This window comes from Fusarium graminearum, chromosome 4 (assembly GCF_000240135.3).
Source record: "Fusarium graminearum PH-1 chromosome 4, whole genome shotgun sequence".
Classification (NCBI taxonomy): domain Eukaryota; kingdom Fungi; phylum Ascomycota; class Sordariomycetes; order Hypocreales; family Nectriaceae; genus Fusarium; species Fusarium graminearum.
Genome location: NC_026477.1, coordinates 5027796 through 5041326, shown reverse-complemented (window position 1 = coordinate 5041326; position 13531 = coordinate 5027796). Strand labels below are relative to the sequence as shown.

Below are 13531 nucleotides of genomic sequence, written 5' to 3'. Positions count from 1 at the left end.
CATCTTATAAATAGATTAAAAATAAATTAATAAAAAATTAAAAAGTAAATAGAATTTATAATATAATATTTTTAATAAAAATCCTTATATATAATATATTAAATAGTATTATCTTTAATAATATAAATATAATAAATAATATAATTATTTAAAAGTATATAATAATAATATAAATATTTATTTTTAATTTAATTAGTAAAGTTTTTAATAGAAATAAAAAGGAAATTTACTAATATATTATAAATAGTATAATTAAAAGATATAATAAAAAAAAGAAAGCTATATAAAAAAAGGTATTATAAAGTTATTATAACTTAGCGCTTATATTATATATATCTTATTTCTTTTTATTAATTACCTTAAGTCTTACTTATATTAAAATAAGCTTATTAAAAGCTTACTTATATATAAATAAGCCTACCTTATAGCTTACTTAAGATATTATAAGCTTCTTATAAAAGATTATTATAACTCTTATAAGCTTTTCCTAAAAGCTTACCTTTATATTAATAAGCTCTTTAAGTATATATATATTTAAATTAATACTAATTAATATAATTAACTTATTAGCTATTAATAAGACTTTTTTATTTAAATATATTTAACTTGCTTTATTTACTATTAAGAGATATAATACTCTTTATTTACTTAATAATAATGCCTTATATATCTGCTAATATAAACTTAATATAAACTAGTTTATCCCTTAGAAGCTATATAAAAGTAATAAAAATAATAATAAGAATATATAAAAAAAATACTTAATTATTTAATTAAATATTAATAAGTAATTAATTATAATTTATAATTCTAATAGCTATTAATAGCTATTATTAAAAATATAAAATATTATTAAATATTTTATATTAAAGGATTTATAATTACTAATAAGAGAATATAAAATTATATTTAATTATAAGATTTATAATTAAAAAAGGCTTAAATATATAAAGCTATTATTAAATAATTCTAAAGGCTAGAATTATAAAAAAGGAAATAATTATAAGAGTATTATAAAGAGATTAATTTATAATTAATTAGTAAATAGTTATTAAAAGATCTTTAAATAATTTACTTTAAAAGATATTAAATTAAAAAATTAAAATTAAATTCTATAAGTTAAAATTTTTCTTATAATAAAGTTTAATATATAATTAAATCTATCTATTATTTAACTACCCTAATTTAACCCTATCTACTTATATATAATAAAAAAATTTACTTTTTTTTATTAAAAAGAATAACTTATTAATATATAAAAACTATTAAAATTATATTTTTATATATATAATAATTTTAATAGAAATATTAAGTTTTAAAAATAAATACTTTAAAGACTTATAATACTTTCTATTTAATATAATATATAATAGCTAATAGTATTATATTACTACTATAAAACTATTAACTCTATACTATAAGTAGGGTATTAATTAGTTTAATAGTAGTTAATATCTTTTACAGAAGCATTCTTCGAGGGTCCTCAATATACTCCTTTACCTTAACAAGGAATTGCACAGCCTCCCGGCCATCCAGCAGACGGTGGTCATAGGTAAGGGCAAGATACATCATGGGCCGAATCTCGATCTTGCCGTTGACAGCGACAGGGCGCTCTTTAATGGCATGGAGACCAAGAACGGCGCTCTGGGGAAGGTTGATAATGGGGGTGCCCATAAGTGAGCCAAAAACACCACCGTTGCTGATGGTGAAAGTACCACCAGCCATATCCTCGATAGTGAGCTTGTTGTCGCGAGCCTAAGATCTTTATGTTAGTGATCACTTGGTATCGTTAATGAAAGAAGGACAGTATACCTTCTTGCCCATATCAGCAATCGATTCCTCAATACCAATCATGTCCATGGACTCGACATTTCGGACAACGGGAGTCACGAGGCCCTTCTCAGTGGCAACGGCAACACTGATATCAACGTAGTCGCGGTAAACGATGGTATCACCGCCGTTGGGTCCCTCAATGGAGGCATTGACGGCAGGCAGGTCGCGCATAGCAAGAACGCAAGCTCGGGAGAAGGCGCTCATGAAACCCAGCTTGACACCAGTCTTCTTGAGGACGTCCTCCTTGTAGAGCTTTCGGAACTCCATTATGTTGGACATGTCGACCTCGTTGAAGGTGGTCAGGGATGCAGCAGTGTTCTGAGATTGCTTGAGACGCTCGGCAATTCGGAGGCGCATGCGGTTCATCTTGACCTACAGAAACGTTTAGCAAAATTTGGCGACGAATTGGCGTGTCCTCTTGCGGTACAGCAACAACTTACACGACGCTCCTCGCGGTTGCCCATTGAGGAACCACTTGAGGCAGAGGATTCGGACTTTGATTCCTTCTTCTCGGGCTGTCGAGGAGCCTCAGGCTTGCTGGAGGCAGCAGCGGGTTCCTTCTTGGGCTCGGGGGCAGACTCTTGCTTGGGCTCAGGTTTTGACTCAGACTCAGACTTCTTGGGCTCCTCCTTAGGGGCCTCCTTCTTGTCACCAGATGGCTCACCACCAAGCTCGATGCGAACAAGATCCTGGCCGACAGTGACAGTGTCCTCCTCTGCGACAAGAAACTCCTTAATGGTGCCAGCCTCAGTTGCGTTGACGGCAACGTCAATCTAACGTTTACATGTCAATAGGGATGCCCTCTACCATGACAGACAAGACAATCCAGTGTTATGACGGCGTACCTTGTCAGTCTCAATTGTAGCAATTTCCTCGTCCTGGGCAACGTAATCGCCAATGCTCTTGGAAAACTGTTTGAGAGTACCCTCAGAAATAGACTCAGCCATCTGGGGGACCTTGATGACGGAATCGGCGTATGTGCGAACGGTCTGCATCATGGCAGGAAGCATGACGAGAGGATGCGCACGTGGCCGCAGCACCCGAGCGGGCACCATGCGGCTGGCGGTAGCTATACTTCTTGACAGCATTTTCGGAAGAGTGTGAGGAGATTGTCGAGAGAGAGAGACGGCAAAGGCGATCGCGGGTTGGTGTTGAACTTGTATAAAGGTGGAGTTTAGGTCAGGAGGAAAAACGGAACACACACGAAGTAACAGAGCTCGGACAATGATTCGCGATGTTCCACTCCGAAACAAGTTACTCGTCAGGCTTTGGGGTCGGGGGTACAAAAAAAAGCCAGTTACTCAACACAACCAGGTGCCAATATTTGGCACCGGTGCAGCGCGGTGATCTTCCAAAAATGGCATAGCGTATCTGGTAGCTACCAAGGAGGTACATGTCCGATAGAGTAGACCAAACAGCAGCCGCTGATTGGATTCCCATGGCTCTCCATCACCTGATGGCCGACAGCTTAGCCGAGTGACCAATAGTATCCGGCTTCTCCCGCGGGTAGCTCACCGTCTGAACAGTGGTGCACGGGAAGAACCAGGAAGGCTACTACCGAAATGCCCGGTAAAGGGCTTCTTCCTCACCTTGATAACTCACCTTGACCGAACCGGGACAAGTACTAACTCTGGTAGCTTTGTACCCACCAATTATCAAGTCCTCGAAGTGAACATAAATCAACTTTTTAACCCAACCCCCCCCATGTCTACATTTCAACACTTAATTATTTATCAGTCCCACTGCGTATGCAAAATTGATAATTCTTGCTATCACACTCATGGCGGCTTTGGCCGGCTTAGCCTACAGAAACCACAGTACAACAACGTCTTGCGCAACGGGGATGAGAAATCCTTAGTTATTACGTCAGCCTTTAAGAGGAGCTTTCCTTCGCAATTAAAGAGATATCCAAATTCCAGCCCTAGTGAGCACCCTATCCGCACGCCAGTATTCATAAGTTATACAGGATGCTACCCAAAAATAAGTCATTATAGTCCACTCAAGTCTTCTCAAATCAAGACATCCATAGGTATCTCTTAGAGACTTGGAGGGCCGCCGCTCGAGAACCACTGTTTCGGCAGGCACGCCGAGAGTTGTCGATTGATGTATACATGTGCTTATACCATCACGATCAGTCGTCCCTCCGCATTCCACCTATTCGTTTTGTCCAGGAATCCAACAATATTTCCGCATTCCAGCAAGAGCTTGCAATTGGTCACGAGAGACTCGGGCACTTCGTGAATAGTTAGACCGCGTTCAGATGTGGTGCTGGCCCAAAGTCGCGTCCCGAACCAGGCCTGGAACCCAATCGTCACGCCCAGCGGATGGCAACACCTATTCGATTTACAGGTGAAGTTCGTCAGAGCGGGTGGTCAAAGAGCGTCGCAAGCCACCATAATTTGACAACGGGCTCGGGTAATCACTCAAAGGCGACACAATGTCAGCGGTACCCGTGCCTGAAAGGGAATGGGGAGACACGAGCTGGAGAGATGCGTCTGATGGCACAAACGATTCGAGTTGCTGTTCTTGAAATGACAAGTGACGTTGCCGTCTTCGTTGCTGCTCTTGGCGTTTCTGCTGCAATTGGTGCTGATCGTTCTGATCCTTCAGCCTCTGCGCTTCCTCATGCGAGACTGCCCATCCCACAGAGCTTTGCTGGTGGTCGGGGTGAAAGCTGGACTTGGGCACCGCCGTTGGTACCATGACATTTCCATGGATATTGACTAGACGAGGGCCCTGATACCACCACTGATCCTCAAACCCGTTATCGACAGTCATTAATGCCGAAGCCAGAGACTGTATATCCTTTGCTTTACCCGTCGCCCTATCGTCTACTTGCACGAATTGGCTGGGACGTGAGTATTCACCTGGAAATTCGGGTCCCCATGTTGCTCGAATACTGGCTTCACGCGAGCGTATACGTCCATCCCCTCCTTCGCCGTGATCGTCCTCTTCATTGTTATCATCGATGCCCATGGGGAATGTCCACGAGTCCCACGGCATGTCGCCTTCTCCAAGGCGAAACTGATTTGGGGTTGCAGGAAGAGCTTTCCAGAGGTGAGGTTCGCTCCCTGACGCATGGGACGGGCTCATGTCCCAGGGGCTGCTGTTTAGAGGCGGGGGTGCAGATTTGCCACGCTCGTGTGAACCACGGCTCGTCGATCTCGAGCTACGCGGAACCTCGTCCGGCTGTAGAGTGCCTTGTTGTGCTGCTGCTGACGGAACAGGGGCGTAGTATTCTCTAATATCGTGCTGTACTTGTTGGGGACGGTATGGCTGGTATGACTGTTCCTGAACTAAACCAGCCGGCACAGGGTCTCTACCGTATGTGTGAGGAGGGATATTGCTAACACGGTAAGCGAATTGATGCTGCAATTGATCCTGGGGTAACTGCGTCTGTCTGAGCATTTGCTGATTACCGGCTTGATACTGCGATGGAGCGTTGAGGTAGTTGGTATTTGTAGGAGGCAACTGTCGGGGAAACTGGTTTGCTCGATCGCGCATGCTCTTGGAAATGTAAGTGATATGTCGGTCTTTGGACATAATCTTGGGCAGTGATAGGCCCATTTCTAGATGGACATAGATAGCTGGTCGGTCTCCCATGGTGGCGATGACTGGGGAGAGGGATCAGATGTGAGGTTGGAACGAAAAAAAGGAAGTCTCGTGTTGAAGAAGAAGAAGGGGCCCGATTCATGCAAAAAGAATGGTTTTTACAGGCTGAGTAATAGTCAGGTCAGATGTATAATGGCCAGTGATTCAGTCCACAAAGGGAAAGTTGCAGACGCAGAGAAAAGAGAAAGAAGGGCAAGATGTACGGACAAGGACGGTATCAAAGAGACATGAGATGAATATATTACCCAGGTAGGTAGTCTAGTACCTACCTTAGTACCTTCTACGTAGATGGAGTTACTCCAGTTTGGGGGGGGGGTGGTCAAGGCTTGAGTTGTTCTCCGCTTCTAGCCAAGTCTGCAGTACTTTAATCTGAGGTAAGTATGGCGGGAGTAAAGGAAGGGACTAACGTTAGCATGAGAGGGGCTGAGCTGAGCCTTGTAATTAATCAGGTCGAGGGGAGAATGGTGAAGGAAGTATGAGCTCAGCTCTAATACAGGTACAGGCACATTCTCAGCTTGAGTGGCAACCTCGGTCATATCCAGCTTGTGCTGTCTGTCTGTCTGTCTGTCTTGTCTTGCCACTTGATCCAACCTGGGAGAGCTAGAGAGGCAAGGCGCATGCAAGTTCAAGGACAAAGCGACTCAGTCAGACGGTTACTGTGCCCGTCTGTCGGCGCCGTCTCGATACATACGGGCCGGTAGTGGAGAGGGGGCTTCGACGGCCCTCATGCCTGTAACACACGGAGCTTGACGAGACAGGGATGGCGGTGATCTGTTTGTCGTTTGGCTTGGCATCTTGTTGAAACACAGTCATGATCAACGACGGCCATCTAGTGCGCAATGATGAAATTGTTCCTGTTAGGCCTTGAAGAACAGACCCATGTAGATCAGGCCAATTCGATACCATTGCACCTTGGGTCACAAGGAAAAGTGAAGCACAATGATTAGTTGAGCACTTGGTCTGAAAAAGCGGCTTATCCAACCAGCCAACTCAGCTGAGGTCGTTTGTTGGGCAGGCCCGGGGCAGGGCAGATTTCTTCTTTTTTTGCCCCATAATGCGAGCAAGGATCCCGGTCATTACAGACTGGCAAACTTCGAAGTGGCCGCAAGGTGTGGCGAAGGCATTTCCAGAATGTGTCCGTCTGTCCTATTGAGTGCGCTATGTTTATTTTTGGCTCGATCTTATTAGCGAACCCCATATTACTAAAAGGCATGGGAAAGACAATGTATGTAGATTATTGTTGATTGTATTGAAGCTTTGGAATGATTGTGTAGGGTCTTAATTACCAGAATCGATAAGCTAACAGGGTTACCAATCCATTTGACGTACGTATTCTAGAAATGCCCCATGCCTACCTACCTATGCAGCAAGATGAACAAGCATAAAGACTTAATAGAATTCGATTGCCCTCTGTAGCAAATTCGATTTATAAAAGCTGTGTTTTCTTTGTCTCGATGTGTTTTCTGACTTGGCACTTGTGGGTTGGTAGTCAGACAGAAAGGCTGTGTTATGGTCCGACATTGGTTGACAGACAGGATCTTGATCCTTCGTCGGCAAAGGAGCATGAAATTGTCTCGACTAAAACGCCGACGGGACCTGTTGTCATTCCTTCTGAACAATGCTCCTCCCTGTGATTTGCCAAGACGCCTGGAATACCAGTTCATGTGCCTCTGGGTTCTATGAGTTAACAGAGGACCACAGCTGGGCTGGAGACGTGTCACTTGTCGCATCCTGCAATTTGTTTGCACAGGCATTGAATGCCTTCATCTGAGTGACATGCCAAGACGTTTTTTCATTCATAGACTAAAGACACCGCTTTTCGTACAACATTCCATCGACATTGCCCCCTGCCCGACAGTTTCATCGCTGTGCATAGCCTTTCCTACTCTAGTACTGTCCGATGCCAGTAGTTGCTCAGCCTCCCAGATAGTGACACACCACCAAATCAAGATCCATATCATGGCTACTGACTTTATTTCAGTCCCATGAACATGATTGATGAGAAGGTAACGAACACCAACATATTCTTCGCCAACGGATACCCCTGAACGTAGGAAGGGGAGATACAAAAGGTGACCATTGTATAAATCTCTTTCCTGTATACTCACACCGTCTCTGGTTTTCTGGAAGAGCCTTTGCTCTGCTGTGGCGTCTCACTGCCTTCCATTTGCCAGAATCTCTCGCTCTGCCGTCCGCGGCCGTTAACCAACCCCTTGACATCGAAAGGATCAACAAGTGTCTGCCATAACTTTCTCGGGTCTTTATAGCCTGGCCCCTCAATTTCCGTTACTCCATCAGTGGATAGGTAAATCTTGTTGTTCCTCGGCAAGTATCGGCGGGGGTGGTAAATGTTGAACATGATGAGATTGATGAGCATAACCGTTGCCTCAAACACGTAGAAATACCATTCATATCTGACAACAGGGCTTACAGTCGCCGGATCAAATTCCGCTCCGTATCGAAGCTCTGCGATACTAAAGTATTCGACGATACGATAGATGGTTCTGGACAAGATCAGGGCCATACTGATATAGAGCGTCCACAGGGGACAGGCAAGTCGCTCATTCTTTAAACCGATAGCGATGCATCGACGATGAAACATGATAGCCAGTGTAATAAGAAGTACTGCCACAACGATTTGTAACAGTAAAGATGTTTTGATCAGAGCATGACCCGCCTCAATCTCGCCGTTGCTCAGCGATTGGTTTGCTGAGTACGATGCTCCCCAGCCGTTGAGGGCCTCGACGATAGCAGATACAAATCCAAATGTCGTCAAAACTCTTCCGGGGTGTATAGGCGAGTTATAAGGTACGTAATACAATATTCGGCCAATAATGCGATAATTTTGCAGTTCAAGTAGCGGACTGTCGGCCGTCAGTTTACTGTATCTGTATCACAGAGTCAAGTTGTAACTTACGGGGCAGCGTAAGTGATACACACACTTGCGATGAACACGTCAAGATCATCATAGTGAAATGCCCCGTAGGCTCTGAGTATGAAGCCAATCGTGAACAACAGGCAGCAGGATGGAAACAGTGGCGTCAGCTTCCAGCACTTGTAACGTCTGCAATCAATCTTAGCATGGCATCGCTCCTAATTTTTCCTTCCCAACGACAAGGTAGCTGATCCTACTCCTTTGACTTACATGCACTGCCATGTGTGGAAACACCCTGCGGAACAGAAGGCGATACAGAAAAAAATGGCGGCACGCTTATTGGGAGCATAGAACCAATAGCTACCGTCAACTATTCTGACTGTCAGGTCTCTCGAAGCCAGAACAAGAGGGAATGTGCATAATGACACAGGATAGCGTACCGTATTTCCCATCGGACATATTGTTGACTTCAAGTGACAATTGTGTGGAAATTATTGAAAGATTCTCGAATACTAAGGAAGAGCTGAGCAAAACATCCTCAAACCTACTTAACTGCAAGGGCTACGGGCCTCCTTTTGTATTGTCCAGTGACGAAAGGAATTGGTACAATCTGTTAATTCCTGGTCCAGGTGTCAACATTTTTCTTCATCAAGAGTTGAGCTAGTGTTGTCGGTTTGAGCCTTGTGATGCCAAATGTGACCAATAAAGAAACGATGCGAGGAATACGACTCTCAGACTGGCGGTTCGTGTAGATCACTCGAAGTGCCTTTCAACCTTCCACAGGTATCTCTAGACACCCAAATGATGGCTTGGGTACTTGGTTCGTCCCTCTCGTATTCCCGTATTGATCGTATTATCGAATCCAACGCTTCGTTGCCTGGACGCTGACCGCATGTCGTCTCTGGCGCGCCTTTCGTATCTCTCGTAATTAGACTCCTCGATATGTTCGGGATGTTGCGGGGTACATGTACATATGTTGCGAAAGACACTCTATAACGAACAGATGTCAAGTCACTGGTATTATGGTGAGAGAAGAGTTATGTCTTTGGGTAGGAAAGCCTAATATACAATTATAAATCAGAATAGTGTAAGAATAGCTCGCTTGTAGAGACTCCTGGGTCCAAATAGACAAATCCTCGGAAGAAGAAAAAAGAAACTCAAGCCATGTATTCATCCTACGTCGAACGCTGGCTGGTTCCGTTTCAAACGCCCAACTGAAACGTGCTGCTGTGTGTCTGCAAACCTGTCATATGTTCAAATACCTCCGTGTAGTCATCAAAACCTTGTCATCCAGTCTCCTAGTAAATTATACCTTGATAACTTATAGCAAAACGCGTTTCAAGTACGTTATCCGCCATCAGTCAACCCCCCAGCTTCGACTATCATCAGAAGATGAAGGTCGCCTGTGCAGCTCCTTCTGTGCTGCTGTTTCCTTGGTTATACTGTCGTTTCTACTGCGGTGTCTACTGTGTCGCTTTCCTTGGCCACTGCGGTGATCGTGTTGATAGTTCTCATCATCACTCCAGTCGCTAAATTCACCTTCAGAATAGTCCCATTGGACTGGTATTTCTTCGCCATCTTCACCATACCCATATACGAGGCCTCTCCATTGCCCCGAAGCAATTCTAGCTGCCACCCTGAGAATAAGGCGGATCAGGGAACTTGGAGGACCCATAATCATCTCGCATGTTTTGGCAATGATAGCCATTGGTAGGTTCTTGACAGTCTCCAGTCTGCTTTTGTAAGGTCGTCGTTCCATAGTTGATGCGGGAGTGAAAAGATTTGCGGCGGGGGGCAAGGGTGAAAGTGCACGTCGCCGCACTGATAGACTGCTTGTTGTCGCTCTATGACGAGTTATAAACGGTCGTTGTGGTGGTGTTGCTGTCGATGAGGGGGTTTTAGTTTCAACGTCGATTGTGTCTTTGATCGCTGCTTTCGCGCTTTCGCTAGACGACTCGCTGTCGTCAGAATCAGGGTCTGATTCCCAAGCACATGGCATTGGAGAGCTGCCTCTGCTTCGAGAAGACTTGTCTCTTTTGCATCTCTCAACGGACAGGGTGTCTGTTTCATTCGATTCGTACTTAGCGTCGACAGCAGACTCCGCTTGCGAAGTGGGTGGTGAAGGATGCAGGGGAGCGCCGGATGAATGCCACGACTCGACGCTGTGGAAGGATTCCTCGCTGTCTCGCCTTTGGAGTCGTGGCTGATTCGTAGGTCTATCCAGTTGAGTAGATTTCAAAGGATACGATTCGCCTTTATTGTTGTTCTCACTCGACTTAGGAGTAATGGGCGCACGTGCCGAAGGTTTCCTTGACGTTTCTGACACGCTTCTTATGACCGGATCTCTTGATGCAGAAGCTGCAGTCGTAGTCTTGTCCACTGTTGACATTAAGTGTGGCGGCATCGTGGCTGATCTTGTCGTCGTAAAACCTGCGGTTCGTCGCCTGAGTCTAGCCTTCATACGACCTCCCCGGTTGCCGGATCCTTCGTGCAATTCATATACCGACAGGTCACTCTGCGTAGGGCTGGTCGAGAATACGGATGATCCATCGTGGTGTGCCCCTGAGTCGCTGGCGAATGAAGGAGAGCTGTAAGACTCAGGTAGACTGGATAAGAAGGGATATGATGAGATGTGCTCTGCAGGACGTTCTGGAACAACATCTAATGGTCTTGTGCTGGACTCGCTCGTGTTGTTTCCGCCTGTAGGCTGCAGGGGATCCAGATGCATTCCGTACTCCTCATAAATAGATATGTTTGAGGGTACTACACAAGATGCTGCCCGTGTAGGTCTACCGACCAGTGGGCTTGATGGGAAGTCCATGGGAAGTTTATCACTTAAGGGCGTAGGCGTGGTGGCTCGCCCGGCAAATGACGACCTGCGCGAGCTGGTAGATGGTACGGCAGCATCGTCGGGCATCGTGGGTTGGGCGCGAGGAGTCCAAGGCAAGATCGTAACAGGTACTTGCTCAGGAAGATCAACCGTAAATGTGCGCTTGAAGGGACACTCAGTCTTCTCGAATTGTAGAATTTTATCGAGCACCTCTCTGAGTTCCTCGGCTCGCTGTTGGTCTTCAAGATCTTCTACGGGTAGTTCGATTCTCCAATAATTCGGTCGACGAATCTGCAAAATGAATTTACTGTTGACTTCATCAATGCACCAACACTGACTCTTTCGTAGGATAGGCTGTAACGCAGAACCACAGCTTAGAAAGGCCACGGATCGTGGGGCTCGGTAGATGCGAAAGGGGCCTGATTTGCACAGTTAACAAATGACGTCGAGGTATATCAAGACCAGGCACTCACCAACTGCAATAGTTCGCTCGAGCTGAGAGGACCATGACAGGGTCCCAGGTGGATCAACATTGCTTGTGGCTGGACTCCTCGCAAAAGCTCTTCCGGTTGCCGTAAAGGATATGATTTTTATATTTGGGTGACTGTATAGTGTTTCGACTAGGTCCTTGTCGGGCGTATCTGAGCTCACGGAGTCTCGACGTGGCATCGGAGAAGTTGACACTCGTCTGGGGGCCCGGTAATGCGGGAGATCGTCCACCGAGTCATCCATGATGGATCAAATATGGTATTGTTATCTTGTTCCTAGTGGCTCAAATGATTTTTAAGCCGGGCTGCAGCTTAAACATCTCGACTGGGCAAATAAGAAGAAGCGTTCATGGTTGCGCGAGGTTGATGTTGAGTGTATCGCGGCGGATCGTGAAGAATTGTCGTGGATCCCCTAACCAACTGTCAAGGGAGAATGAACAAGATAGGGAAGACGGCGCACTCGAAGGGGGATAGTCACCAAATGACGGAGCAATGGCGAGTTACACAGTATTTCAATCGTTCGAGAAGGTGGCTGGTACAAAACCCACCCGTTTCTTTTCGCTCCCTCGGCTTGAGTATAGAAGTGCTTGCTCGTTGAGGTGACTGCTGGGCTGGAGCCATGTACAGGGGGCATGAGTTCTGGAGGGGCGCTCTACCTTAGTCATCGATATTAACATCCATTCCAAGGCGCGCTGATCCCGCTATCCCGCCCCTTGGATCCCTGATTTGGCTAGAACGTTGAGCCCAGGACAAGGGACAAGGGCAAGGACAAGGACATCTTTCGTGCAGCATGATGCTTCGGCAGGTACGTGTTACTGTCAAGCAAAGTCGAGTTTCACAAGCGCCGCCGAATGTTACAGAACTACCTTAGTACTGGGTGAGCTACTCGTACGATGCAAGCTTTGGGGGCAGAACTTGACTCATCGTTCGATCAGCTTCCGTGTCATGATTCTCATCTCCATAGGTAGTTTCGGGTTTACTACAATCATGATTAAGGTATTTTCCTTGTTCGATTTGATGCGGAAACATGCACTCACTCGGCTTGGCCCTTGCATAGAGAGCACCACTCAAGCGCAGCTGTGTAGCTGTGCTACCATAGGTACATATCTGCATATCTAGCCTCTCAATGGTGGAACCAGGAATTAGTGGGTGATACAATCAAAGTGGGAAATCAGCGCTCGACTCAGTGGATCGTGATCTGATAGAGTCTTTTATTGTGTCTCGCAAACCAATCTCTGCCAGAATTTCATCTACTATACAGCATCTCTTGCATGTGATTCTCTACCACCGACAGGTAGGTATGCAGCTCCCAAGGCAATAGGCAAAATTACTAATTTGCTGAAGTGATATTAGTACTTAACTGACTAACCTACCCTACAGACTTGTATGTAATCGCTGATATAGGCACCCAGTCTTAGTAGTTATCTCGACTCTTATAAGATCGTCAACTCACGCTAGGGTATAAATCGTATCGGGCAGTGTCATGGCCAGGTATATTTGGCGTCAACAGTCCATAAAATGATTCCTCGTTTTTCTGGAACCCAATGTAGAGAGAGCTACGGACACTACTATGTCTTATGCACCTTAGTAGCTCAGCTGCCAATCTGGAGCAAGCAGACTCCTGGCTCCAGCTAGGATACTTACGTCACCCTGCATTCACTCAATCCACATCATCATTCCATGCTGTCTTCCAACGTTCCACATCTGACCTTGCCGCAACCTTCCAAGCTCTCAAACGACCTATTGAATCTATAGCTCAACCACAACCTGAGACGCTTGAATTCTCAACAACCTGAGAGAATCATTCGGTTGTTGTCGATTCTCCTGTGTCTGTACAAACTCGGACCAGGGTTTGAACGGTCAGAGCGCCTTGATCCCCAGAGCACCCTGAAC

At 45.2% G+C, this 13531-nt stretch overlaps 5 protein-coding genes across 5 annotated transcripts; all 5 read right to left on the bottom strand.

Annotated features, from left to right (window-relative positions):
• Positions 1-1332: 1332 nt before the first annotated feature.
• Positions 1333-2973, bottom strand: FGSG_07970 (uncharacterized protein). Its single transcript, XM_011329515.1, has 4 exons — positions 2679-2973; positions 2274-2606; positions 1813-2205; positions 1333-1755 (listed from the first exon to the last, which is right to left on the bottom strand). The coding sequence occupies exons 1-4, from the start codon at positions 2919-2921 to the stop codon at positions 1459-1461; spliced, it is 1266 nt and encodes a 421-aa protein (XP_011327817.1). The 5' UTR covers positions 2922-2973; the 3' UTR covers positions 1333-1458.
• Positions 2974-3675: 702 nt separating this feature from the next.
• Positions 3676-5436, bottom strand: FGSG_07969 (uncharacterized protein; the record flags this gene model as incomplete). The annotated part of the gene is made up of 1 exon (XM_011329514.1): positions 3676-5436. One exon carries the CDS (start codon positions 5434-5436, stop codon positions 4177-4179), a length of 1260 nt encoding a protein of 419 aa, XP_011327816.1. The 3' UTR covers positions 3676-4176.
• A 353-nt stretch (positions 5437-5789) lies between these two features.
• Positions 5790-6258, bottom strand: FGSG_13259 (uncharacterized protein; the record flags this gene model as incomplete). The annotated part of the gene is made up of 2 exons (XM_011329513.1): positions 5790-6045; positions 6137-6258. 2 exons carry the CDS (start codon positions 6256-6258, stop codon positions 5790-5792), a joined length of 378 nt encoding a protein of 125 aa, XP_011327815.1.
• A 983-nt stretch (positions 6259-7241) lies between these two features.
• On the bottom strand, positions 7242-8779 carry FGSG_07968 (uncharacterized protein; the record flags this gene model as incomplete). Its single annotated transcript, XM_011329512.1, has 5 exons — positions 7242-7338; positions 7554-8333; positions 8363-8509; positions 8591-8690; positions 8761-8779. The coding sequence occupies 5 exons, from the start codon at positions 8777-8779 to the stop codon at positions 7242-7244; spliced, it is 1143 nt and encodes a 380-aa protein (XP_011327814.1).
• Positions 8780-9677: 898 nt separating this feature from the next.
• FGSG_07967 (uncharacterized protein) lies at positions 9678-11882 on the bottom strand (the record flags this gene model as incomplete). The annotated part of the gene is made up of 2 exons (XM_011329511.1): positions 9678-11569; positions 11624-11882. The coding sequence occupies 2 exons, from the start codon at positions 11880-11882 to the stop codon at positions 9678-9680; spliced, it is 2151 nt and encodes a 716-aa protein (XP_011327813.1).
• Positions 11883-13531: the final 1649 nt, after the last annotated feature.

Excerpts from the sequence above, each read along its gene's own strand:
- FGSG_07970 (XM_011329515.1), bottom strand. The coding sequence starts at position 2,921 with ATGCTGTCAAGAAGTATAGCTACCGCCAGCCGCATGGTGCCCGCTCGG. Across the intron at positions 2,607-2,678 it reads CTACAATTGAGACTGACAAG|ATTGACGTTGCCGTCAACGC; the intron begins GTACGCCGTCAT and ends TGTAAACGTTAG. Across the intron at positions 2,206-2,273 it reads GCAACCGCGAGGAGCGTCGT|GTCAAGATGAACCGCATGCG; the intron begins GTAAGTTGTTGC and ends ACGTTTCTGTAG.